The 24,251-nt window shown below is 41.3% G+C and overlaps 1 protein-coding gene across 13 annotated transcripts in view; it reads left to right on the plus strand.

Annotated features, from left to right (window-relative positions):
* Positions 1-24,251, plus strand: part of LOC136433585 (nephrin-like) — an 83,039-nt gene that overhangs the window by 51,474 nt on the left and 7,314 nt on the right. For 11 of the 13 annotated variants that reach the window (XM_066425922.1, XM_066425923.1, XM_066425929.1 and 8 more), the window contains exons 7-16: positions 1,590-1,895; positions 7,480-7,782; positions 9,425-9,536; positions 11,059-11,246; positions 11,549-11,827; positions 12,104-12,222; positions 12,484-12,670; positions 19,246-19,352; positions 22,412-22,589; positions 23,632-23,661. In XM_066425922.1, coding sequence (XP_066282019.1) covers positions 1,590-1,895; positions 7,480-7,782; positions 9,425-9,536; positions 11,059-11,246; positions 11,549-11,827; positions 12,104-12,222; positions 12,484-12,670; positions 19,246-19,352; positions 22,412-22,589; positions 23,632-23,661 — 1,809 coding nt within the window. The remainder of the gene's footprint in view (positions 1-1,589; positions 1,896-7,479; positions 7,783-9,424; positions 9,537-11,058; positions 11,247-11,548; positions 11,828-12,103; positions 12,223-12,483; positions 12,671-19,245; positions 19,353-22,411; positions 22,590-23,631; positions 23,662-24,251) is intronic. The other 2 variants (XM_066425920.1, XM_066425919.1) reach the window with 1 other exon arrangement.

Here is a 24,251-nt window from a genome sequence, read left to right on the forward strand (position 1 = left end):
ACATTCAACATTTTAAAGACTGGAACCAACAATTGATCGCTGAATCAGGTTGTCAATGGTGACTGATGATAGGGATATACAAACATCTGGCCAACAAACATGTACATTGCCATGATTTACATTTTGGGAATAATGATGACGTTTGATCAGATCGCTGGTTCAGCACACAAGGTGTACAATTGGTATCTGAAGACATGTGGCCATGTCAGGAACAATCTGGTACAAAGAATAAATGGCTGACATATGCCCTCCTGACATTCCATGTTATGTAACATGACATCACATACACATGTGCTCAATTTAGATACAACCAAAGGATCTACAGTGCTTTGAACATGAAACAGTCCTCTGCTAACCTGTCTATTTGTCAAATACTGTTCTAGAACTAGTGAAGCATCTCAAATTTATCACATATAGCACTTGCTACAGAAACAAGTCTGGAAGCATCATCAGTAATGAAATTGCTGAGTGTTGCTGCAGAGGATGATCACTGTTTTTGCAAAGAGTCAGCTGCTATGTGAGCTGGGACCCAAGAAGTTACTTCTTGGTTTTACCTTTCCTATGCCAAGGTTTCAGGTCCCATAAGCCGTGACCTTCATCACAGGCGGTAGATCCCTGTGCCTAAGAAAAATATCCGGAAAGGAAGCCACATAAAGCAAGATCTTTGTTTTCGGACACCTGAGACGAATGTCGTGTGGCTCTAATTTTAGGTTCAAGATTATTGAAGTTGGGACCAAGCCTTGGTTTGATATACATACAGCTGTCACTTGCTGCATGGTAAGGGTCTACAGTTGCCTTGTATATCACCTGATTTTGAACCTTGCAAACTACAACCTAAATGTATTGTGTGATAGGCAAAATGTCTTTCATGTGAGCAACTGGCTCTAGTCCAAAGGAAACAATTTGTCAAATTCTTAAGTCACACATGTAGATGTGTCACTTGATTTACGACTAAGTAACTATGTACGCTAGATAGGTATAGGGGACTTAAGGTGCTCTGTGGGGGTAGAGTTATATATAAAACGGAAAAGGATTGTTTTCCTAACAAGGACTATATATACCACAAAACATTGGTAGCTAGGTATTGGGAAGGAAACTTTAAATTTGAAATGACAGCATACATAAATTTGATATACAATTGAAAGAGTATTCAATTCTCTGAATTTTTCTGGAGAGCCCTTTCTTGAACCCTTATGATAGCATTAGCTTTATCAGAATCACACATGGCCAGCAGATGGACCAGAAAAAAAGAAGCTCAACAGCAGATGATCCTGCTAGTTTGATATGGAATTCCTGCATCTGTCATGCTTCATTCATGAGGGATTCTACCCTGATATTATATGATAAGTTCAGTCATAAGCCAACAGACATGTAGATGTATATTACGGATGCAAAAGGTTTTTCCTTCAAAATCCTATATCTTTAAACAAGAATCATAACATGCTTGAGTGACTGTTTTCTTGTGTATCTTACTCTTAGTACCTGGATGTCTAACAGTAAGATCAGTCATGTCCAAAGTGATGACACGTTGTAGATAGTCTTACTTATTTGTCTTGAGCAGTTTTCAACACCACCTGTCCTTCCTGCAGATCCCCCAGACGAACCCTACATCTCTGGCTACGAAGAAGGCACCATTGTCCGGGCGGGCCGCCTCCAGCGAATGACGTGCATCGCAGCGGGAGGAAACCCCGAGGCCAGCCTGGTGTGGCTGAAGAACGGGCAGGTCCTCAGCGCTGATTCCAACTCCATCACCTACTCCATCAGTGGCAACATCGCCTCCAGCGAACTGTCCATCATTGCCGAGGCTAGTGACAACAACGCCGTGTACAGCTGTAATGCCAGCAACCCTGCCACTTCCCAGCCACTCAGCTCTACCAAGGTTCTCACTGTCCAATGTGAGTAATGATAATAATACTGCATGCAGAAACAGTTTCCCCATGACCCCACCCATTTATGTACCCATGTGTATGTTTTAGATGGAGATGTCCCTCGTTACTTTGATTTGGACTGGTATGTGTTACAGGCCATTGACTATGAGTTTGTATGTATGTGTACGTGTCCAGGGACACCTGAAAAACAGGCCGCAGGCCTGAGCTGTGATTTCCCTGGTAAAATAAAATAAAATGAATGAAAATGAAAATGTATTTTGAACAACACATCAAATATGTTAGCCCACTCTCAAACAGCATTGTATATAGTGTGGTAGAATTTGCAGAAACTGAGATAGGCTCAGTCAAAGCATTGCTGTGCTGGACGGAATGTGTTTGTGTGGTGAGAAAATGTGGAGCATTAAGGTGAAAATCCGGTTAAGACGGGTTAGCTTATGATAAAAAATTGTTAATAGAATCTGCAACCTTCTTGGCTGCAAGATAGGAGGAGGAATTTGTGGAATCGAGGGCTGGCATGAGCATGACGGAGTGGATCCTACCAGGGATAAGCCCTCGAAATATCTCTCATTCTTCAGTACCTTTGGAAATGAAAGATTACTCACTTGTGGTGTGTTTTTGGGCAGACAATATGTCAGAAACGTGGCCAAAGCTTTGCCACGAGGATAGATGTATTAGACCACCTGTCCTGGCATCTCTCCTGTGAGCCTGTGGAATGGAGAGATGTGTGGGTTGCGTGACAGGAAGTGCAATAGGGTCCAGGACAGGGAGATCCTGGCTCCAGGGCTGACACAGTTGTAACAGGAGGCATAAATATCCCCATTGTGTACCAAGATAAGCAGCCTTCCTATCACCTCCCGCCCACCTATCATCACAGGTGCTGTTGTCTCTCATTTCTACCCAGAATAGATGGTTGAAATCACACACCACAAGTAGTGCAAGTCCAAAGCCGTTGTTTTACCCCCTAAAACACAGACAGCAAGTTTCTGTCTTTAGAAATATATGGAGCTTTGAAAGCTCCAGACAGGGGGAAAGGTGTACCCTTTGCTCGACACCCCTGCCATTGTTCAAATTCCTTCAGTTGTTTTAGAATGACTAATTGACTGTTTTCGGCATCTGCAACCTTTACCTCTTGTTAGCCTATCCCTGCATTGATGTGGTTGAGTCATACATGTACGTCAGCAGGGGTAAGGTCAAGGCTGGAAAAACTTTAATGACCTATCAACTGGTACCCTCCCCCTCCACAGACCCCAGTAAGACTTTGTGACTATCTTTAGAAATTGGCAAGCTCCTAACTAGCTTTTCCATGGAGAATCATAGCATGGTAACTTGTCCACTTACTACCCAGTCACCAAAATAGATGCAGAGGCCTCACTTAGTGGCCCCCTGCATTAGTCCATTTGATATTGAAGGATTTGGCAGGGCCAAGCTTGAAATGGACACTTGACCTAAATGATTTTCCACAGAGGTCAAGCTAGGGTTTGACCCTGTCAATCATTTGATGACATCCTCTTGTTCCACTTAAAGGCCAGTTGGTCCCTTTATCTAGGTTGAAATTCAATATGATACTAGCAGGCAGGCACTAGGATTTACCTCTGCTTTATAGCTTCTTGGTTGTTTTCCCAGTTTAATACCAAAAGATGAAGAAAACTATATAATCTACAGGTTCTTTCTGGATGAATTGGCAGAACAGGTACAAGTTAAGTTCCTGTTTTTCCCACCTGCTATATGCACTATCCAAGAGCTAAGAAAAAACATTGGTATAGCCTCAGTAAGAGGTTTGTATTTGTTTGTTGTTTGTTTGTTTGTTTGTTCATATTGCATACCCGGTAATCTGTTTCATGGCATAACACACCAGGTTTGTACTGAACAGTACAAAGTGCACATCCTGACAGATTTATTTGATCCACTCACACTAAGATGAACCCCTACTCTTTTCGATAAGTGTAGTGGGTTCTTTTGGAAGGTGAAGCTGTAACAGGAGCTACAGATGTGGAATTTCATTTCAATATTTGAAGTGGTGAAATCTGACAGCAGGTACTTCATGTTGTACTCCTGTACGTGTGAATAAGATCGGGTGCAGCCGAGTGATCCTTGTAATTCAGGTGATGTTGCATCCGCCCATCACGGTGGCCGCTGGACCGAGCACTTACCTCAGGGCCTGCAGGTTGATTCACTTCCCCGACTAAGCCACTTAAAGGCCTCCAAATGTCTCACATTGATTTGACCTTGGAAGCCACGAAAATGGGTACGGTTGACCCCTAGAAAAAGAAGGTGATTAATTTTGTCTATCAGAGGAAAAGCTACGTGCCCAATTGCAGAGAGCTTTTTGCTGTTTCACAGACATACAAGAACATCAGGTGGATAGGGCAGGTCATTTCAGTACTGGTAATGGGATTCAGTCTGTCTGGCCTAATTTTTTGTGCTTAATGTAGAGCAAAGCGTGAGCAGTTTGCAGAATGAACATTATCACGTTTAGTAGTCTGGATTGTAAATATGATGAGGTAAATAATGTTGTACACAGTGTAACCAGCATATTTTCCACAGTCTGTGTTTTGATGGATATGCAGTTATTGCTAGTTGCATTTTTGTCTCCTGTTGTGTTTTAAAGCTACATTGTCTTTTTTTTTATTTCTCTTACAGCAAACCATTCTAAAGGCATCTAGCAACAGGCAAAAAACTATGTCATAGCATTGTCCGGTTTTTGTTCTCAGTTAAAAGCACAATATATTGGCACTCCCCAGCGGAGGTAGATGGAGCATGTCGTATACCATTATTGTTATTCTGTGTTGAGGTTCCGTAATCTTTGTCAATCAACAGCGTAGCGGTGTGATGGAATACATAAAAGGACAATTTCTCGGGTGATTTACCTGGAGGGTTGTATCCAGAATGCTGATGCTGCCATCAGCTGTCAGATCTGATAGAGAATTCCGTCCCCCTGCCCCTCGTATGGATTTTCTTGCCACAAGAACAATTGATTTATAACCTGACGGGGTCTCTAAAATTGCTGCCAATTTTGAGCCGCTTTCGGTTTATGTTTTATGGCCGCTTTCATCCATCTCTGTTTGAAACACAGGGTTTGTGTTATTAGTCATCTTTATCTGTCTAAACCTGGAAGATGCTGATCGCTGTTTTGTTGCAAAGGTATGGAAATCTGCTGACACTGGTCAAATATTGATTTTCAACATGTCCATTATACACTGAAAATCATAGACCTGCTATTAAATGGATGATTCGGTCCAACATTAGTGTTGAGTAAACAGCTGCACAGTTGAACAACTACCGGGTGCAGCAATGATGGAAAGGATGATATCTTATAGACATGCCCCAAACATTGTTGTTTCTGATACAAAATGGGGAGGAAGTAAGCATGCATGATACAACAGACTTTTTTTCACTTTTGACAGAAAATTGTATGCATGTTACATGGTCATCACCTGAGGCACTAAACAATGATTATTACCTATCAGAAAAGCTATGATTTTGCCTTGGCTTTTATGTTAATGTTGATACTTATAGCTCACAACATTTGCAACATTGTTGTTAATGTTAGGATGGGTGGGGCTTACTTAAAAAAAGCCTGCCACAATACTGTTACCTTGCATGCTCATGTGGACAAAGTGATTGAAGTACACTACATTGATACAGAAAGACAGAACTGCACATTCACATGTCCTGATTGTCTTTTATCCAACCCCAGGGACATGTAAATGTTGACCTCTGCTTTATGACAGTGTGTTCAGGTTCATCTATCAAATAGGCTACCAAAGCATCACTGAATAACATGTGCGCCTTGTAAAAGCAGAAAGGCTCATTAACGCTCAGAAACTTCAACAGGTAGGGTTTGGGCCAATTAACCCTGGTACCCAGGGCACCCTGTGTCACGAAACAACTGACCCTTACCAACATCAGGAGGATTCGAAAGCCACATTTTGCATGATTTTCCATCGTTTTCTTTGACATCATAGTAGATCGGTTGTGATCACAGAGATGAAAATTTTTTTATGCTGTAAACATTAACATCATACAGGAGTTGGCAAGCCCCTATACAAAATATGCTGTAAAACAATTACTCAAGCAACTGAATAGATTTGCTTGGAGCAATGGTTTTATTGTGTTACTATTTTATTACCCAGATGTCTTACCTTCATCGCCCTGTACAAAATGTTAGTATCATTCACGACTTGCTTGGATTTGTTACTGTAGAAACTTTGCTTGCCTACCCCTACTATACCACAGCATGTATCATTGTTTGTGTGGAGTTTAAGTGATGCATTTCCTAATAGTAATATTCATGATTGCTCATGTACAGAATTCTTGGTGGATAAAGATGAACCCATGCTGGCTGTCATGCCTTTAGGACAATTCGAGGCGTTACATCTCCGTATGGAAAGATGTCATCATCATGTTGGTCATACTGAACTAAATTACACTAAACCATCGGCAATTAGCACCACTCTCTTATTCATAGTCCTGCGAGTAATTGTAAGATCGACTGATTGCTCTACTGAGCCCATTTATACGATGCTAGAAAATCATTAAGACGTTCAAAAGGACATCAGGCTTTATTAATGGTCTCATGCATCTCGGGACGTCCAGCGGATCGATACAGGGTGCCCTTTAACTGTCAGTGAAATGGGCTGTAAAAAATCAACAACATGCAAAGTCTTTAAGTGGGGAAATAGAGTCCTGCATACATGTCCCTGTGGTCTGCTGGATGAAAGGCTACACGTACCGTAAGAAAGGTTTGGGTGAGCGCTAATATGGTTAGCAGTATGGTGAACGTGGTATGATTATCAGTAGCATGTTACTTAAAATGCCATCATCATCACACAATTACCGTGCCCTGCTGTGCCTAATTGGGGGACAGTCTTTGCCACACACATCCAGACTGTCTCTCCGAACAGGGCGTGGCAGGCATGGTGGCAGTAACATGTATAAGGGTTTATAAAACTGTCAAAACTGCTGCATCTCTCCTCCTTTTGTGTAAACTCACACTGGATAGATACAGGCCAATGTATCCTGATAGAGACCACATAAATCAAATTTGTTCACAGCCTGTAACGGTATTGATGGTTCCCAAGCCGAGGCTACCCATCTATCAGTTTACTGTCCCACAGCACAAATTCAGTTATCTGTACTGCTTTGCATTTGGTCAGTAGATTGCCTCATCCATAAAACCAACCACTTTTGGCCTTGGATCCATACTGCCTCAGGGATGACCTATGAATAATTGTGGAAGAAGAGGCTGTGCTGAATTTGCTGCATAACCTTGACTGAGAAGTGAAAGACACTCAGATATAAAGTTGACTGTGTTGATTTTTCATGCATATATTTTCCCAGTCTTCACCCTTCTAAGATTCTTTTTAGTCACACTGAACAATTTTGTCTCCTGACAAGTTACATGTTTAATTGCAAATATTATTAGATATTGGCTTCTATGCTCAACAGTCTTGAAGTCAGAAAAAAATAGGGAAAACTAAAGTTTTGAATTGAATGTTAATTTATTCAAAGTGTGAAAATGAATCAATTTTGTATTAAATTAAAGGCCTCACCAACATATTGATAAATCATTGCTGTTTTCGTTCGACAGTTCCACCAGAGAGGGTGGCCATCACTACCAACCCACCAGTCCTGAAGGCCGGAGAACAGGGCACGCTGTCCTGCACATCCTCCAGCAGTAACCCTGCCTCCGTGGTCACATGGTACCGCGACGGGAAGGTCCAGTCAGGCACGGTGGAGGGGAGGGTACCAGCCGAGAACGGCGGATTCAGCACGACCAATGCTCTGACGATCCAGCTGACATCCACTGAAGACGGAGCAGTGTTTTCCTGCCGAGCTACCAACGAGCTGTTGTCGGAGAGCGTGAACGATGCTATCTCTCTGGCCGTGAATTGTAAGTTTTTCCCCAGAAGTGTATTTTTCTAAGTGACCTTATGCGTTGTTGGTTGTATCCATCAATTGTATGTTTTGCTCTGAGAGTCTCCAGTTTGTGGTAGTTGTCATCAGGCAGGCTAACCCCTGAACTTGACCTTAAGCTATCAGGAAACAGTAGCACCATTAGGATCCTCATTTGTTAACAGAGAGTTTCTGTCCATCCTGTAATACAGGAAGCTTCTTTAACCAACCTAGCTTTAGAGGGTTCTCCGGATGGTTCTGTGATGAGTCAGAGTAGTACAGGAATTTCTGTAAGGGGAGAAAAGGAAATACTTGAACCAATGTTTGTATAGTAATTTGTAGGCCAAGAAAGCGGTCGTGATGTTTGAAAGAGAATCATTCCTTTGAGTTGCTCGTAAAAAATTCTAAAAGGAATTTATGCCTTTCAACAAATTTACCAAAGCCTCCCACAGCTAAATTATGCAGTAACCAGAACTTTGTGGTTATGGTTGCAGTTCTGTAGGGAATTCTATGCCACAAATCCTTGCTAAAGCAAATTAGCTACTTCATAAATTGTGTGACTGGACTCAATGTGGGATACAAGTCCAAGAACAGAATCATCCAGGCTTCTTGAAAGAAGGTGTTGGTTCACATGCTGTTTTAATTGCATGCAGAGAATCGGGATTTGGCATGTTGGCAGCAGGATGTGACCCTTGACCATGAAGGGTGGCAGTACAGGTGGCAGGAACTGAAGGATTGACCTTGGTTTTCAGCAACCTAGGCAGTACTCCCAAGGGAGAGGGGGAGGACTGGGGGTGTCAGAAAGGGCAAATTGTGAACCCACTGGTGTCAGGACTGATTTATCTCTTATAGATAATGAATTAGTGTATTTGTGCTGATGCACTGCCACTGATTGACATGGCATGTAATATCATATTTTGGGCTGTCACTCAATAAAGCTAGGACTATCTGATTACTGCTGGTTACTGGATTAGACTTGTCTGGACTGGCAAATGCACCCAGCTAGTTGTAAATTGTCAGCCCATTCATCCCTCCTTCCTGAATGGCTGGCCCTATCAACAGATCCAGTGAGCAAAGCAGTTGACAGTATAATGACCTAAATAGCTTTGGAACTTATGCTGCATTAATATATATCCAAACTGGTCCACCATCTGGAATTGTGTACCAGAGATGATTTGAAACTTACTGCTCACATACCTTTCCCCCTCCAATCGATCAAAGTGTGATTACTTAAGCTTTTATGATGATGTGCCTCTACGCTATGTACCGACATTGCCCATCAATTATCGCAGTTAACACAAATATTATCAAAATTCCAACAACACTCTTCAACAGCTGCACGTAGCTGGTAGCTTCTTGGAACTACAACATTACAGTGTCATCAAACCCTCAGAACAAATATTTAACTACATAGTGAAGTGCGGTATACAGATATCAAAATGCTTGTGGGAGAGATGAAACAGTTGCCAAAACCTGATTAAAATAGACAGCTAGTGTTCCTGATAGATTTTCTCACAGTATGCAAATGAGCCACCTAGTTTCTGCTCTAGCTTTCTTACTCACCACCATTCTGAGTAGAGTGTTCCAGACAGAAAAGATGACCTCTGCAAAGCTAAATGAATGCATTTCTCCTCCCACAGTTGCCCCTGAGTTCCCAGCCAGTGAATCCACCCCAATGGTGAATGCCACAGAAGGCCGTGATGCCATCATCAACTCAACTGCCTCAGCAAACCCTGCTACAGTGGACTATAGGTGAGTGCTTAACAGAACACCATTGTCATTTGGAGGTGACTGTTCAACAACGTTAGCATTTTAGTCCATCGCGATTTGGCATGGAATATCAGGATGGAAAGCTTTTCAGATCTAAGGGAAAGAGGTCTTGGAAGATTGTACGTGTACATAAACCAATGAATACATTGATCAGTGGGGAAATCTGTGAGTTTCAACTGTATGCTCACTGATGGGAAGTAATTTCCCAGGGGTGACGAAAACTACCTCATCTCTTGAAAGAGACCTTCAGACTTCACCACGGATACTTTTGTGTCAGAAGGAAGACAGTTTGAAAGTTGAAAAAGGCCTTGCATGTTTTTGATGTGGATGTTCGGAAGCAGTGCAGTAGTCTTGATTTAGGGTTGCACTTCGTTTACATAACACAGTGCAGAAACCACTTCAAATGAAAAAGAAGTGCAGTGTACCTCAAACTGTTGTTGGAACACCTTCGTATGGTGAGGCATTAATAAGATAAATGATAAGTGATAAATGGGCCCCTCGCAGTCAAGCAATTAACTAGCAGCAAGCCTCATCGGTTTTTCCATCATTCTGCTGTTAAATATTAATTGATCTTTGATTTTTTGATAGTTGTCATTATTTAATTGCCCAGCAGCTGTCTAGGGTTGAGATTTGATGAGGGTTGAAGAACTTTTTAGAGCATGACAACCTATTGACTGGATTCCCTTATCTATGGTATGGAAGGCTGATCATGGGCGTAAGCAGCTTTTTCCAGAAAAAATCAGTCAACCTTGGTTCCTCCAATGGGCCACCTCCCAAAGGAAAGGTAGTCATCTGGCACTTGCTGTGATCTGTATGCCTCATGCAAGAAGATAAGTGATGCAACAAAGCTTATCATCATAAATTGATAGGGAGAGAATAAACGTTATGGATCTCTCTATTTGAAAACATGCATTTAGCAACATTTGGGAAGGGCTTTGCATTCGTTTGCAAAATGCTACAATGTACGATTCTTCCCTCAATTATTCAGATACTCCAAAAATGTGTACTTATGACCTTGCACATTTAAGTGGGAACATCCTCTCTTGATCATAGAGCTTTCAGCCCTCATGAAGCATCCACTGCACCAAGTGACGCACCCCACAGTTATCATGGGATGAAATTACTGTGATTGCCAAGCTCCCCAGCTCTTGTTGAGGGCGGTCTCCATGGCGACAGTCACGGGCCTCTGATTACGAGGTCGAAAATGGTACTTCTAAAGATAAGGAAAAATACCTCAAGCAAATTAGATTGCACCAAATGTTCAAGTTGGCAATAATGACTTTGGAGGCAGTCCAAGAACTGAGGGATGCCATACTTGTGCACATTCTTGGGGCTCGCATAACAGATTGTCTTGTCTCCATGGGGAATGCTTATTGGGTGAAATCCCAAACGGAAGAACATTTATTTGGACAGAGTAAAGTTTTGATCCCCCTTGGCTGTTCCTGTCAAATGAAGAACATGGGAGTGAAGTTGAGATGTAACATTCTTCCCCGATTTATCGCAGGTGGTTTCGAGATGGTGTGGAGTTGACTGCAGAGAGACAGAAGAGACAGGCCAACGGTCCTCGCTACATCATCACTGGAGGAGCTCTCATCATCAAGAATGTCACTCGTAACGATAGAGGGAACTATTTGTGCCAGGCCTCTAATGAACTTGGCTCCACTGACAGAACTCTGTACCTGAATGTACAATGTAAGTACTGTTTATTGATATGTTAAGATCTATATACAAGATTCGATATATGACATCTGGAGAAGAAATAATTGTCAGTGAATCCCTTTGACCACTTTGGAGGAGAAATTCAAGTTTGTGAGAATTTGCAAATTTCCTGAACTGGCATGTCCATAGTGTGTATGCTGTACATTTGTGGACATACCAAAATTGAATAGATATAAATGAAAAATTTTGTTTGGTTCCTTTTGCGTTTCTATATACATTATGATACACTCAGATCCTACAAAATAAAGTGAACCCAAAATGTGTTGTTCCCCCAGACCCTGCTGAGATTGCCGACATCACAGACCACAGAATAGTGGACATAGGAGGGTCTGCGCAGTTCTTCTGCACCGGGGTGGGCAACCCGACCCCTCCCAACTTCGTCTCCTGGACACGGGAGGGGGCGAACGCATCCCGACTCATCCGGTCATACAGCGACCTCACAGCCACGCTCAGCATCAACGACATCACGAAGGATGATAAGGGCGACTACAAGTGTGTGGCCAACAACGGCATCCCCCCTGCTGCAGTGCAGACTTCAACGCTGTTTGTCAAATGTAAGTTGGACTTGCTACGGTAACCATGAAATCTATTTAATGAGGTGGTTGCATTGTAATTCTGAAGATTATGACTGTTTGGGTGCCATGTATGAAAATGGATACCACTCTTTGTAAGAATTGGCACTCATTGAAAGGTACATTTGCATAGCTGTAGTTTAAGTTCAACTTGAGACGTTCAAAATGTTAAATATGAATGATATTGAAAAGGTAAATGAATAAATTGAGAATTGAATTTTGTGGCTGAAACAAACATTTTACCTTCTCACCTCACAGTTGCTCCTGAGTTGGACAAGTCCCCCCTCCTGTCCAGAGTGGCGGCTGGGGAGGGCGACACGGCCAACCTGGTCTGCAAGGCAGAGGGCTTTCCTAACGTGGAGTTCTCATGGTTCAAGGTAGGAGGATATCAAGATGTCTACGTCATTGATGCCTGAACATTGTTGTTGTTGTTTACCTTGTGCTTTGTAGTGCTTAGTGGCACATGGGTCAGCAAGCTTCCTTGCTGTTTTTGTAGCAGGATAAATTTTTATAGGAGGGGTTGCTAGCCCTTCCTCTTTAACATACTTGGTTCACCTGAAAGACGGGTGCAGCCCCAACCAAGATGCCCTTACCAGACTGACTGAAGTGGCTGATTGTAACAAACTTGCTGTTTTCAGGGCAGCGAGTTGTTGAACACCAGTGGAGACAGGCTACAGAGCACGGTCCGCATGAAGAGTTGGTACCAGCGGGAGGGCATCCTCATCATCCACAACGTGTCTGCTAACCAGGACTACAGCACCTACAGGTGCCAGGTCACCAACAGCCTGGGAACAGACACCTTCAACGTCAGACTGGACGGAAGAAGTAAGTCTTTGCCTTTTGTTTTCTCTTCTTCTGTCAGTTTTGTTGTGATAATTGGATAGCCTATTTAGAATCTTTTCAGTAGATCCCGACAGACAGCAACTCCCTGCATGTAAAACCCCTTACCCTCATCTCCTTGCCAAGGCCTTTTCTAAGTCAAAGCTTCAATTTTTCATACCCCCAGATTCTGAACTAACAAAAAATCACTCCTTGCTCCATCAGTCTAAGGTTCCTGCAGTAATGCCTTGATGTTCATCAAACATTGCTCTCTTCATCTAGTTCTCTGCAATCCTCGTACACTCCACATCAGTTTGTGTAAAAATCAGGCCCTGTACTGTAGGTGCCAACTGTCAACAGTCCCACATAAACACTACTTAATTATTTGTAGCAATAGTTACACTGTGCTGTGTTGGCAACAGTTGGGAAAGTGTCTTTCCCTGTATAGTTATACCTGTAGATTGATGTAGACCTTAGAACTTCTTGTTGTGGCTAAAAAAAGAAGATATTTTATCCCAAGTTGTTTGTAACTTTGATATCATTCATGGCGGTGGTGATATTTTAGCATTCGACTATAATTTGCCATCATGCCTGTTTGATAACCTAGCTGCGATGTATTGTTCACCACTAATGGTGCTGGCATTGGTTCAGCACCCACATCAATTAGCTCCTGCCCTGATTCAGGGAGTTGTTATGGTAGACAGCCCTCAGAGGTCAACCTTGGAGGGAGGAAGGGACAAGTTGTCTGCCCCCCTCATTAGGAGTGGCATGTATGACTCAGTGCATCTGACAGGTTGCATGCACCTGGAAAGTTTTAGGTGTTTATTAAATTTTTGTTCAAGGAAGGGAATCTTTTGGAAAGAAATGTTTGATTTAGGTCAATTGACGTCTTTGGCTTACTTAAATGCCTGATCAAGATACCGAAATACTTGAGCAAGTAGATCCTTGACCACCTTTTTTTCCTTCCAAATCCTGATCTTTCACAGGAAGAAATCCCATGAAATATTCTGGCTCAAACAGGAAAATGTTGGGAAAAGGCCTGGAATTTTAATTGCCTGTAGGAAGGAGCAGGATCCCTGCTTGCTGGCGTATGATTCATGATATATTTGGCCCAGGATCACGCCTGTTTGTTTGCCCAGGTTAGAGACAAACAGATTCCTGATACTCTGCACATGCTGCATGTCAGTGTTATATATAGGGACTTAGAGAGAGAGAGACAGATGGTTTGTAACTACCCACTTCCATCAACAGAAATGGTGCTGAGGTGGTACAGTTCTTTTGTCTAGCTCATGTACTTGAAATGAAGTAATTTGTCAAGTACCACTCACACAGAGCTAATGGAATTAAACTTGTATGTCTTTTCAAGGGGAACATTCCTGTTGAATTGTTCTATTGCTAGCCCCATTTTCAAGCTGTACAATACTGAAGAAAATCACGAAAAAGGAAATTTCACATTATTTAGGCACAAAAGAACTTGAACTTTTTGACAGGCAGTGTAGATCTATCGGGTGAATTTAGCATTTAGAAAATGGGTTTGGTACTAGGACTGGAATCTCCCAGTGGCTAAGATAGACAGATAGGAGCCACGGTGTACCCAATAACCAATAAATGTGCATACAGTTGGGTAGGGAGCATTGAGTTATAATCAATTTGGGCCGGACCAGTCTGGTTTGATGCATACCCAAAGTACTTGGCTGGATGTTATAGCTATTGGGCTATTATGTACATACATTCAGGCTGTAACATCAAGTTGAGCCCCAACTGCGCAGTTATGATGTTTTCCAATTACAAGGTCCATATGAATGCCTTAATGTTCTAGCTTTCAATCTGGCTCAATTGATCATTCGAGGATAGAGAAAGCAATGCAGGGAATCTGTTGTGACCAGAGATGTTTTGTGATGAATTGTCACATCTTGAAACAAGACCATAGCAGCATATCCAGGACAAAAGATACAAAAAACGGAAGTTTTGCTGCAGTACCAAGGTCACACACCAGGGGGCCCAAAGTCAATCTTGACCTTTGTCTTCCCAATACTACCCACCAGCTGCTACCTACATACCAAATATCATCATAATCCACTCAGAGGTTCTTGACTTATGCTGACTACAAATTTCTAGAAACAGACACACAGACAGACACACCCAAAACAATACCACCCTTTTTCATGGAGGTAAAAACTTGAGGTTAAACAGGTGACTCTCCAACCAGGGAACAACCAACCTCCTTATCATGGAGGCATCTTGAAGAATAAACACTTCAGTGCAGCATGTCCTCTGTGTATTGATCAAAGATTCCTGTTATACTGTTTGATAGCAGATTTGCTGCCAGGCTGTGGGTTACAGTGGCTGTTTACTGGTCATTTTCCTGGCTAGGCAGTGTCAGAAATATTTTCCAGCCCTCCGAAGGTCATAGGTCAGGTGATGGATGTGTCTTCCCATCTGTTTGAATAGACAGTAGGAGAGTTCCTGCTGGACAGGTGACCTAAATCAAGAATCTGTAGTAAAAGACAGACACTTTCCTGTAAATAGAAGTGATTTACACCAAATGTAAATAATCCGAGACCCTGTTATTTGACACATTTCAATGTCTTGCTCCAAACACAACTTCGAGCAGTCACAATGCGTATTACAAATCATTCTTCTCAGAGAGAAGATGGAGACATCTTCAAAGGTCTGTTGTTGTTTACCTCCCAAAAGGTTTCAAGGCCAGGGAAATGTGGCCTACAGACAGACATGCTGCAGTAATGTTTGGTTAGACTTCAAGGCAGGACATGAATAACAGTTGATGCTGGTCAGAGTGTTTGTTTTCCTCCCTGCTAAGAATGTAGCCAGCCAGCCTGAAACACAGACACACTCTAGGGGCATGCTCTGTATTCTGTGTCAAACAGTTGGTCTCCCAGGAGGTTACAGCAACTGCTACTTTCATGCATCTTCCTACTTCAATTAGGACTTTGAAGTCATTGATTGCCCTGATTATTCCAAGGAATTTCAGTACTCTAATCTATTTCTAGGATCCCGGAACCAAGGATATGCAGAATGAATACAAAGTTGATGGATACTCTATTTACCTTTCTAGGTCTGTAATGATTAGATGTAAGCCATTCGTTTTCTTTTTTATCTCACTAAGGGATGTATCTGGAAGTATGATTTGCTACATAGCCACCCTTGCTTCTTGTCAAAACATTTGTATTCTATGTTGTGTTTGTGAAGGTCAATCAAATCCAACAAACAGTATATAAGAGAATCACTGATGACATAGCATTACAGTAGTGTAGTATGAAGGTTGCAGTAATTTCTGCTGAATGATTGCAGTCAGCAGAGAGGATAGGCACAGATAGCCCAGCTTTTGAATTTGGAAAGTCATTGTTTAGTTTTTCGAAGTATTGCGGGGGACCAATCAGCTAAGCAGTATATACTAGAAGATAACAAGCACCTGTCATTCTTACTGTTGTATAGTTCATCACTTACTGCCCAGTGGTTCAGCAGTGCCCCCTACCTGCAGTACCAGTGTCCCAAGTGCCCAAACAGCTTGGATCAATCAATAGCTAGACATGTTCTAGAGAATGCTAACAAGGATTTGTTTAGTGTTCCTGTGTTGTCATTATGCTGTCCTTATATGGGAGGTGTCATGTATGTGATTGACATGATTGGCAGATGTCGGTCCTTTCAGGACTCTGAATAGATGCCTGTAATATCTGTCATTCCTGACCAATCCAAATGCTTAGCCACCTGCTCCTATCTCAATACGAGGCTATTTCGACCTTAGATAAGATGTCGTCTTTGAGTCTGTGAATGCCATAAGTCTAATTTTCAGGATTATGGGTACTTCACACTGATAACTAGAATAAACATCTGATTCATTGAAATGACTTTTCGTGGATATCTCCTTCGAATGTCCTGGACACAGTTTCAAGCTAAAAGGTCCCTGCCATTCCAAGTTGTGCATACGCCTTCCTGCAAAAAGGTGCCTGCCATTGCTAGTTGTGCATACCCCTTCCTGAAATCTGGAAAGGCCATTACTGTAATTGACAGGATTACCAGTAAGTGTTGTGCAGTAATAGCTCCAAGGACAACAGAACCATTTTCCCCTGTTGCTGTGCCTGTGGACACCTGCTTCTGCGCTAACCATGTTAATTCTGAATCTACATCAACGTTAACTGTCATCTTCCTGTCTGGCACAGTCCTGTCCAGTACAGTGTCCTGCTGGGGCTATCCTGTGCTTAGCAACAATTAGCAGCTAACTATACGCAATGTTACTTGTAATTTAAAGAACAAAATGTTTGTTTATCAGGAAATGTTAATGATATTTCAGATTTCTCATTATGATGTTATATGTAAAGCTTAAATCAAACTTGAATCTCTTCAATGTTAAATCAAACTGTCAGAATGTTTAATCATATATTTTTCATTAGGAGCATTAGTTGTGTTTTGCATGTTATACAGTATTTCTATATGTTTTTGTTTATTGTTGTTTATGTCACCTGCTTTTGCTTTTTGGTAGGTTTTAACAAAAAGCTTGTAAATGTACATCAATGTACTAACCCAAATAAAAACATCCTGTATCATAAAAGAACTGAGATAAATATGGATACAGCGATGTAATCAAAATGCTGATATAAACTCAAATGAATAAGCAAACCCGTCCCTGCCAAAAGGACCCTGCTCCCCTATAAAGAGGCTACCCGCTTTTTCTATCAGATAACAAGATGAAAATTGAGCCCTAAATGCCTAAAAGTTCTCTGCACATTTCATAACGCATCTTCAAATACATGTTCAAGCAACAACTGAACGTGTCCCAACTGAGGAGGCGATCACGACAAGTTTTACCAGAAAGCACAGAGGTAACGTCATTCCTGGGCATTCCCCTTGTTTATTTACCAGGCAATTATTACCAATTATGAAGTATTCTTTCTTTAAGAAAATTATCTAATAGTATGCAATCTAAAGTCAAGGAAATTATTTTCTGCAAGACTTCAGCTTTGGCAATAAAACTTAGCTTGCCGTTTTCTTATGCCCAACTTTCTGTGCTCAAAGCTTGTCTGTTACAGCCTGCCCAACGCCTATCCGCTTTGGCCATTTTATATTTCCTGGAAACAGTATGACTATCCCTCCACTGTGAGCCATTTTCAGATCTCTTGTTGATCTACCACATACAAATACAGATTGTTAATAACTAACACAGTAAAAGACACATGGCAATATTTTATTAATCAGCTATCTTCTCCCATATCCTCTCCCCTCCCCCATCCCTGTGCCTCATGAATTTCTCTACTGACAGGAGATGTCATTTCAGGACGTTACAACTAATCAATAGCAACTTTGTTGCCATAGGCAAATTGGATACTGTTGAAATGGGAGAAGTATGTAAAATTGCATTAGTCAATGACTTGGTACCCTAATGCAAAATTTCCCCATTGATTTTCTTCAGTACCGGATATGCGGATGATGGATTTACAGTGTTGTCTGAAACTGACTCACCTCCGTTCTAATGTTACCATCACAATAAAGTCATATAATATGTACATATTGTTTGTGAAAAGCTTCTAAACGTACATTTGTTGAAACTGTATGTTTCTTCTCTTTTGTTGTATCCTTCTGCACATTTTTTTCTTGTAACGTAAATCACACCCTCATTACTTAAACTCTTTAAGACTTAATAATGGCATAAATCGATAGCGCCATGCCATAAGGCCATTTGCCCCATCTTCCGTTACCGCCCAAAGAGGGGGTACATTGATTTTCGGTAGTAAACTGCCGTAATTTTCCTGAATGGATAGCTTGTAATGGGGATATGATGTGTGGATTGGTTTTCAGTGTCAGCCATTTGCCTCTGTCTAAACAGGTGGTGACATACAAATGTAGTCAGGCTGTTTACGATACCATACGGATGCTATTTGGAAGGCACATCCTTTTTGGGCCTGGGTTCAGTACATCTTTGTAAAAAGATGTATTGAACACCTTAATTTCAGTTCGCAAAACTCTGCATCTGTTCTTTTGTGAAAGCTTTAATCTAAAGTTTGCAGGTAACATGTAATGGCCCTGTTTCCTTACCCACAGCCACACATATGGTTACCAGTATTGCTTTTTACCCATTAAAGGCTCCATTGATTTTTATGCCCTGTTATTGTAGGGTAACAGGACATTACGTTGTTGTTAGTGCATCTGTCACGTCTGTGTCGATCTGTCTGTGTCTGTACAGGCTAATTCAGTATCTGTAATGATAACATGGCAGAGACATCATACTTGCACCACAAACAAACATTACAAGTACATTGTACCCTCCCTACCAATGGAGGTGTTGAACGTATTGAGCTTGGAGATGCTTGCTATTTGCATAATCATTTACAATAAGGCAAGCAGTGTTTTGCAAATACTGTACTAGATGATTCAACAGGCCAAGAATTTATCGATAAAATGCCTTTTATCTTTATGTATGCCACATAAAGATAAGCATAATGATCTTTCAATCAATAATGTGCCTATTTGCGTACTGAAAAGATTCATGACCCAATATTCTTGTCTCGAACTCACATGTTATTGTGATAGTCACAATTCTGACCTTATCATCATCCTTCTCGCAGGTAAACCCGACATGCCCACCTCTGTCACACTGGAGAAGAAGGAGGACACAACTGTCACCCTGTCCTGGACTCCCGGGTTTGATGGTGGCGTGCAGCAATCCTTCCAGGTAGGAGAGCAGCAAAGTAATCTACACGACTTGGAAGATTGGGCATATATTTCATCATAACTTTTTCAGGTCAACCTTTCAATTCTAGCAGCTGACACTGCACCAGAAACCTATTCCAGACATCCTGGATCAAGCAAAGCTATTCAGTCCCATCCAAATGTGATGCTTAACCTACTTTTAGAAATTCTGAAACATGTATTGGACTTCTCATTCTTATTTTCTGTAAGAAGTTGGCTTGATGCAGTCCTAGCAGTAAATGTACATGTCATTCCAGATTGAGATAACAATAGGCTTCCTCAATCAGATTATTTCCTTTTTATGGACCCAGTGTCAACGCAAGAACCAAGAGAATCTCACCAATTCTACTTATCAACATTCAATCATTGTGATTGAATATTATCATTCCGAATTGAGATACTAGTAACAATAGGCCTCCTCAATCAGATTATTGTCTTTTTATGGACCCAGTGTCAACACCACAACCAAGAAAATCTCACCAATTCTAGTTCAACATTCGATCATTGTGATTGAATATTCCCTGTTGAAAAATATCTGCATTTCATTGCAAGGAGAATTTGTCAATATTTTCAGAACAACTTCAGAAATTGCAAAGTTTCCCTGTTTGCAGCCTTTAAAAAAAAACGCTGCCTGCAGCCACCTGTTAGTAAGGTGTGCCGTTGACGCCTCCCACCTCTGCTAGTGACTAATGGATTTCATTAGCTCCGCTGGCAGATTGTGGATTCGAGGTAAGATTGCATCGACCTGCTGCGGTAATGGTCTTGTAAAAAGCCAGAGGACCCGCGGACGGTGTCTGATGCACTCTTCTCATTAGCGCGTGACGTCAAGGGTCCTCTAGGTGGGGAGTTAAATGGACTAGGAAAGTGTACTTGATGAGCAGAAGTGAAAACAGTGTCCCGTGTTTGGGGTCACCATTAGCTGCTTTTACTTACTTGGTATGTCAGTTAAGTTTAAGGGCAGGCAAATCAACCTCTGAACCAAATGTGCAAAATGTAGATTCTCAAGTAGATTTTTTAGTTCGGAACGATTATTGAAAAAAAAAAGCATATCAGGCTGTCACGGCTGTATATCAACTTTATTCTAACGAGCACCAGTTGGATTTACATCCATTTTAATCCCTTTGCAAATTGTATAATTTGAGTACCTCTCCAAATGTCAATGATGACAGATCTAGACTCCTTCAAAATGATGTGTGTGGAGTACAGGGTGTTGTTAGGTTGTCACATGCACATGTACACATCCATGGTTTATAACTATCAAAGATCAATCCTTTGATTCTTTTTTGGTGGACATGTGAAGCATTATTCTTCACTCACTAGCTTGTTTCTTCAAAGAAGGTCATTTCACATCTGGATGTAATGCTAAGTTCAAAGGTTAACCTTTGCAAGACCTTGACTTTTGAACTTAAGATGGTTACCAGTGTAGAAACCTTCTGATATATATAAGTTGAGGTAAAGAGGTCAGAAAAATATATTGTGGAGAAGTTCCATGTTTGGTTGGGATCTGTGCAAAGCAAACGTGACTACCATAATTTCAGACACTCCCTAACCCTTAACGGATTATGCTCCCTTACACCCCAGGATTTTCAATTTTATGCTGTTACCGAAATGGCAAGCAGGTCACTCATGCCCAAGGGGGGGAATTTTCCAATTTTGTTTTTGTTTTAAGTTACAAATGAATGTCCCAAAGCCACAGATATGAAAGTTTCTTTTTCATCATGCCAATTTATGAAGATTTTTGAGGCATGATAGGTGCTAGGAGCGAGCTAATGAAGGCATGCTTTCCAGCCTGAATGGAATACCTATCCAGAACTTCTTCTTTTCCATTTTTGGCATGCATTTCAGATGTAACAGCTGCAACACACCAGGGAAAAATTCAGAACAACCAACCCCCTTCCCCATCATTTGTGAAAGATTTTCAAACTTTGATCCTGACAAGTTTTCAGCAGCTGTATAGTTGAAAGTGTACAACATTTGGTGTCCTGGGGTCACACCGCATAACAGCACTTCAGTTCAATCCAGCTTTACCCATCAAGATTTTTTAATTCTCTGCACCAAATATGAATCTCTTCTTAGGAGATGTAATCTTTTGTATAGACCTGCAGTTTGGTTTGAATAGCATAGATGGACCATCTGCAGTTTTGGTTAGAGGATGTGAGGTGTTGACCCTGGTCAGAAGGGCAGCTGACTGCAGCATGCCGCAGGCGTGCCAGCATGCCTGCAGGGACTGAGGGAATGCAGCTGCCCATGGTGCACACATTCTTCATTCCTAAACCATGACATCATGTCAGCATCAAGCTACTAAACAGCTCTTGTGACAGAATATTCGAACATGTGGAAGAGGACCACAAAAATGGCGCTCTTGGTAAAAAATATCTTTTGAAAAATTCTTTAATATTCATCAGAAATATTCATTTGGTAGGTTGGCTGTTCGTCATAAATCTGATTTCTTGTTCCTTGACTTTGATTTCTACATCAAAGTATGTAAATAATTACATGCATTTTTGACACACAATCCAGAACTAACCTTTAACATGGTGACATTTAAAGCTGTTATTACTTGCAAAGGTCCTTGTTCATGTATTCACATCAGCATTGTACGGTCTTTATGATTAACTTTTGATTCGCAGCAAAATGTGTCAAAACATTGAGAGATCACTATGGCTTCGCTGGCCACTGCAAATGAGTGTTTGTAGACAGTGTGCCAACTGAGCGCTGGGAAAAACATCCTTCCCTTAAGCTTGAACCTGGTAAATGAATCAACATACACAAATATAGACCACTGCACACAGTCACCTTGGAAAGCATCATGGTCAATGTGTTAGGCAAGATGGTTGGGAACAAGTCTCCACATAAGGACAGAGAGCTGAAAGTTAGGCAAAATGTTTTGAGCTCATTTGAGGATGTTGAAGGAGAATTGAGTAATCGTTTGTATGCCTTCGTAAAGTAAATTTTGTATTGCAGCCATTGAGGCAGATTACATGTACTCTTTTGTCAATGCAAGCAACAAGGTTAAAATGTTTTAAATTTTCCTCTTTCTAGATCCGCTACAATAAGCAAGGAAGACAAGGCTTTGTGTACGTTGATGTCACTCCTTCCAATGCTACAAGCTACACTGTGACGGGGCTGGACCCCAACACTGCGTATGAGTTTGCTATTACTGCATTCAACACCCTGGGAGAAAGCGACTATCTTCCCCTCGATGACCCTGTTCTCACAAGTAAGTTTCCTAATTGTTATATCTTACAGATAACTGGAGACATGTTAATCATTGCAATGTCCTCTCTTTATATCTCCTATCAACTCTCTCTAAAGATTATGGTTTGACTTTAACTTAAGCTACTGGTATTTTCCTATTTTCTATTTGATTTAATTTATTGTGTCTATTTTCTTGCATGCACAATCAAGGTTGTCTTACTGGTCTTTACTCTTTAAGCATTGAAAAAAAGATGACTGCAAAAATTTGACTGCTCTCATTTATCAAAGCATCAAAGCAATTGAAAACAGATTCATTCATGTTCTATTGCCTGACAAAGACAAATGACTGGATGGCACCCAGTGAAGGTTTTGAAAATGTCACAGCTTGTAACGTGTGGTCGGCTCCTGACATCCTCAATTCCAACATGTTTTATCACATCCGACTCTACACCTATGTGACATGTAATTTACAAAGACCAGTAAAGTGCAAAGAGAGAGAAGCCACTCAATTTATCTTGCCTAACTCTATGACAAAATACCTACTTGCACTTTGCACTTAAAGCTAGAGGTAGCTTCATTTCTGCCTATGTTTTGTGCATGATCTATCACTTTGATTAGGTAAGGTTGCTTTTGACTTTCATGCTGCTTTTCTCTGTCACCATTCTGTTCATTTCTGAGTTATTTCTCAGCTGGACTGTGGTACAGTATCCCAAAATCCATTAATCTTATATCGCATGTTATGCTTTGTGAGTTGACCAGATTTACAACACATGCGCAATTGGCAGTTAGATATCTTCAATGTGATCTTTAAATCACTAGTAAAGTGGTTGTATGTAATGGATTGTGGGATACTATGCCAGAAGTTTGAGAGACTGTATTTCCTCTAACAAAAGCCTATTCACAACCTATTTCTGGAATAACGACAAAGTCTGTTACGTTTTAAAAGAATGTGTATGATTCAGTAGATGATCCAAATATGTAGAATGCTTTTATGTGAGGAAATACAGTGGTCCTCTCACTACCTTTGGGTGCAAACAATGAATTCTGGGATTGTTTCCACGTAGGTGAATCTTCAGGGAGAGCAGGCCCAGCAGGTACACACTGGTGACTCTTCCTGCATGCCTCTGTGTTCTCCTCTGTCTCTGGTCACCCGCTACAACCACAGTTCTGACACTCAATCACAACTGTCTCCAGGACCCGCCCCTCTGTTCAGGGACGGAAACTTGCTTGTTGGGACGAACATAAATTTCCATCAGTCTAAAAAAAATCTGAACTTAAAATGTACAGATTTAACAACGAAAGTTAACAACAAGGGCTCCTAAACAATGAGTGGGACAAAAAGATTTAAAGCTGGAGGCAGCCCTGTATGACACATTAGCGGAAAAGGCTTGACATTGCCTCAAATAAGGAGAAATAGTTTGTCCATATTGGCATCATTACAGATTCCTTCAAAACAGATGGTCATTGAAGTAAGGAATAAGGAATAGAGGAAGTGAGTTTGGCAACTATGATCAAGTCTCGTGTGTCCTTCCCTTATATAATACATGTATTTGATAAAGAGGAGTGTCAGGACTGAGTTTGAAGCGTGTGGCCATGTGTACAGCTCCCAACAACTTTACTGCCTCGTCTGTCTGTTTGCTTGCTTGCTCACCATACTCATGATAAATATGTTACCTCTGTAATG

Source organism: Branchiostoma lanceolatum, chromosome 4, assembly GCF_035083965.1.
Source record: "Branchiostoma lanceolatum isolate klBraLanc5 chromosome 4, klBraLanc5.hap2, whole genome shotgun sequence".
NCBI lineage: Eukaryota > Metazoa > Chordata > Leptocardii > Amphioxiformes > Branchiostomatidae > Branchiostoma > Branchiostoma lanceolatum.